Raw genomic sequence first — 3,697 nt, forward strand, 5'->3', positions numbered from 1 at the left:
AATTTCATTTCAGCAAGCATTTAGTAACTTCAAATGCAGCAACAATAACATCCAGCAGCTTACGTCCAAAGCAAAGTTGGAAGAAGTGAATGCACATGTTAAGGGAAGTGTCTCGGCCTGGATAGAGCTGGAGCAGTCTCTACCAAGCAGCAGCAGCACGTTGCTGGCTGGGAGGAAAGACATCCACCATGGCAGCAGATTGAAGCCGCAGTCTAACATCTTCACGCTCCCAGCTGGTCCAGCAACTCCCATCCAGTGCCCATGGCAACATCTCACGTCCAACAACCTTAGTCCATTAGCTTGGATGAAAGCATCTCACGGCTGGAAGCAACAACACTTCACAGCTGCAAGCTTCATTCACACCTCATGGCAGCAAGGAGGTCCAGCAACGTCTAGCACCACCAACACCAGAAGAAGCCAGCAACGTTGGAGAAAAGCAAGCAGGAGATAGCCCATGGGTAGCTTCAAAGAAGGAGAACCATATGAAGAAGCTTGGTGGGTTTCATAGCAGCATGCACTCCAGCCACCTTGAAGAAAGAAACAAAAGAAGTGGCACCCATGGTGTTGGATTTTAAATGAAAGAGAAGGAGAAAGTGATGTGTTGATCACGGCTGTTTGGGAGCAAAGATGCAGCTGTCCACACATCCAGATTACAGCAGGAAGCACCATCCAGCCATCACACCACCAGAAACACCTCACGGCCTTGGTGCAGCAGCAAACCATCCAGCATTCACACTTCACACGGACATGGAAGAGCACTAGCAAAGAGAAGCCAATACATGGCCTTGGAAGAAGGTGAAGCATCCATAGAAGAGAATCATCCAGCAACCGTGAGCAAAGAGCTGGAATGAGAACGTGTTGGAGCAGCTGAGTTTGAAGAAGAAAGAGCTGGTCCAGTAAAGGAAATACTCCACATCCAGTAGCTTGGAAGCATAGAGGAAGGCACGGATGCTGCATATCCAGCAGCCATAATCACGGCTTGATGGAAGTAGAAGAATCCAAGGTGTAAAAGATGACAGAATGGAGGGCCCTCACCCTATTTTCTCACGGGAAGGCAAAAGGAGAGGCTCACGGGAGTAGCTTAATTGGGCTATAAAATGGAGCAGCAGAGAAGTAGAAATCATTAGTTTAGGAGTAGAGTTAAGAGTTATGTTCTGAGTTTCTCCTCCCCTTTTGGGGGAGGTTTTGTGTTTGATTCAATTTCCAGTTTCCAGAATTGAATTTTAATTGTATTTTCCAATTCAGTTGCATTTCTTAATTGATGTTCGTTGAAATTTATTTTCATTTATCATTTTCTGAAATTATCGTTTTATGAATTTACCATTTTCTAAACTCTCTTTATTTTACCGTCTACTGTTACGTTTTATGCATGTTTACAGTTCCAGTATTTTAATTTCAAACACTGTGTAATTTTCCCTTTTCCATTTTTACCGTCTTTTACCGCTTGTTTTTACCGTCATTAAAATTTATTTCAGTATGTTTAAATTCAGTTGTGTTTAATTTAATTTCCAGTCCACTTTAATTTTATTTTACTTCAGTTTTATTTAATTTCCAATTTTAAATTTTATTTTTCTGCATCCAAAAACTTTCACAAACCCCCCCCCCCCCCCCCCCCCCTTCGTGTTAGATCTAAGACTTAACCGATATTTGGTCCTTGAGAGACGACCTAGGAGTCACTTCCTAGTTATACTGCATTATTAATATCTGCAATCAACTTTTGATGGGCCGCGACAGCTTCATCAAAAATGGCGCCGTTGCCGGGGATCAATAACGGTTCGGTTTTAGATTTTTGTTGTATAAAGTTTTGTTCTGTTAATATGTTTGTTTTGTGTGTTTTGTCTTGTATATTTTTGTAGGCGACAACGACACCTTCAGCAAATTTTGGCGGCGTTGTCACTTCAGTTCAGGTTCTTGTTTTAGATTTTTACTGTTTTTGTTTTGTTACGTGGTTGTAATATATGTTTTGTCTTTTATATTTTTATTGTGTTGTGTTTTGTATTATATCTGTTAATTAAAAAAAAAATTAATTAATAAAAAAATTTAAAAAAAAAAAAAAAAAAATTGTTCTGTCTTGTTTATGTCTGAAGCATGTTTAATTGTGTTGTGTTTTATTTTGTGTTGTGATGTGATGTTCTATTTTCTGTATGCATGTCATGTATTTTATCTGTTAATTAAATTTTTTTTTTTCTTTCCTGTGTTTTATTTTGAAATTTTCTTTTTAGATGTCTACCTATTTTAATTTTGTGAACAATGTTTATTCTGCCGATACCTCTAATTATGAATCTCCTTCTGCATGGTACTTTAATTATTCTGCTGATTTTTGTAATGAGAACAATATTGCGCATCCTCTGGTGAGGGGCGTACATGATGATGTTGCCCAGTCTATATCAGATTTTGAAAGCAAGTTGGACGATAAGATTGACTCTCTTGAGAAGTTGGTGACACAATTGACTACCAACAGGAGATCTACATCTCCATCTGCGTCTGTTGCACGACTATGTGCTATTTGTCTTTCCAGTAACCACTATACAGATGCATGTCCTTCTTTGCAGCACCATGTTGCCTCTGATGCGCCTCAAGCTTATTCTACGAACATCTACAACAGGCTACAAAAACAACAACAACAGCAGATGCAATTTTATGATGCTCCCTTTCAAATAACTCCTCAACCTTCAACTTCTGAACCTACATTGAAGGAGTTATTAGAGCAGATGACCATGCAGAATCTCAAGTTCAAGCAAGAGAGCATGAAGATCCAGCAGGAAACTCAAGCTGCCATGCAGAATCTGAGTAATCAGATCAGGCAGATGGTCACTCTTGCACCTGAGGAGAATGCTGAAGTTTTTGAGGACCAGGCAAGAATAAGCAGTACTATGGAGCCAGGTAGACCATTTTTATCTTCCACCGTGGAGGTAAGTGTACCGCAACTTGAATGTGCAGTTGATGAATTGGAAATTCATGAGAAAATTTCTACTGAGCAAAAACATGTTTATTCTGAAACTGATATAGATTTGATTGACAATTCTGAAGTTTTTGATTCAGTATTAGTTTCTGAAACCATTGATATAAATGTTGTGTTGAATGAACATGATTACAGTGATGAAATTTCCATTGATAATAGCTTGGAACTGAATGTGGATTTTGTTGATAATGCATATGTCAATATTGATTTTGAGACAGGAATTTTGCAATCGCATAACATGATAGAGTTAGAACAAAATTTCGATCTGACTCAGTTTTCTGAGAATTGTGAATGTGATTGTGAATCTGGTTCTTGCCCGATTTGTATTGAAATTGATTATGTGTTACAAACAGATTCTGAATTCATAACAGATGTTATTGATTATGAGTTTGATGACCAGGTTACAAAAGTAAATGAGAATACAGGTATTACTCCGGTGTCTCAGACTCAACAACTGCTGGTGGACAGAAGGCTCCTCATTTTATTGATACAACAACTTGCTCGGAGAAGAAGCAAGAAAACTCTTGATTTGAGTAAGACGGCAGTACTGGGCGAGCTGCTCCTGAAGACATCTTCGCCGGATCCTGAGGTGGAAGATATATCACTGATGGCCCAGAATTGGCAACTGCCACCATGACCAGGGAGCACTCTTTTTCCTCATTATGTACATAGCTTTTCTGGTGTGTTTTGATGGTTGCATTTATTTCGTTTTATTTTTTTTAAATTGTGGGCATA

General features: G+C 39.0%; 1 protein-coding gene across 1 annotated transcript; it reads left to right on the top strand.

Moving 5' to 3' along the window:
- The first annotated feature begins 779 nt into the window (after positions 1-779).
- Positions 780-3,468, top strand: LOC128195182 (uncharacterized). The gene is made up of 3 exons (XM_052872189.1): positions 780-830; positions 2,331-2,883; positions 3,363-3,468. The coding sequence occupies exons 1-3, from the start codon at positions 780-782 to the stop codon at positions 3,377-3,379; spliced, it is 621 nt and encodes a 206-aa protein (XP_052728149.1). The 3' UTR covers positions 3,380-3,468.
- The last annotated feature ends 229 nt before the right edge of the window (positions 3,469-3,697 follow it).

Source organism: Vigna angularis, chromosome 1, assembly GCF_016808095.1.
Source record: "Vigna angularis cultivar LongXiaoDou No.4 chromosome 1, ASM1680809v1, whole genome shotgun sequence".
NCBI lineage: Eukaryota > Viridiplantae > Streptophyta > Magnoliopsida > Fabales > Fabaceae > Vigna > Vigna angularis.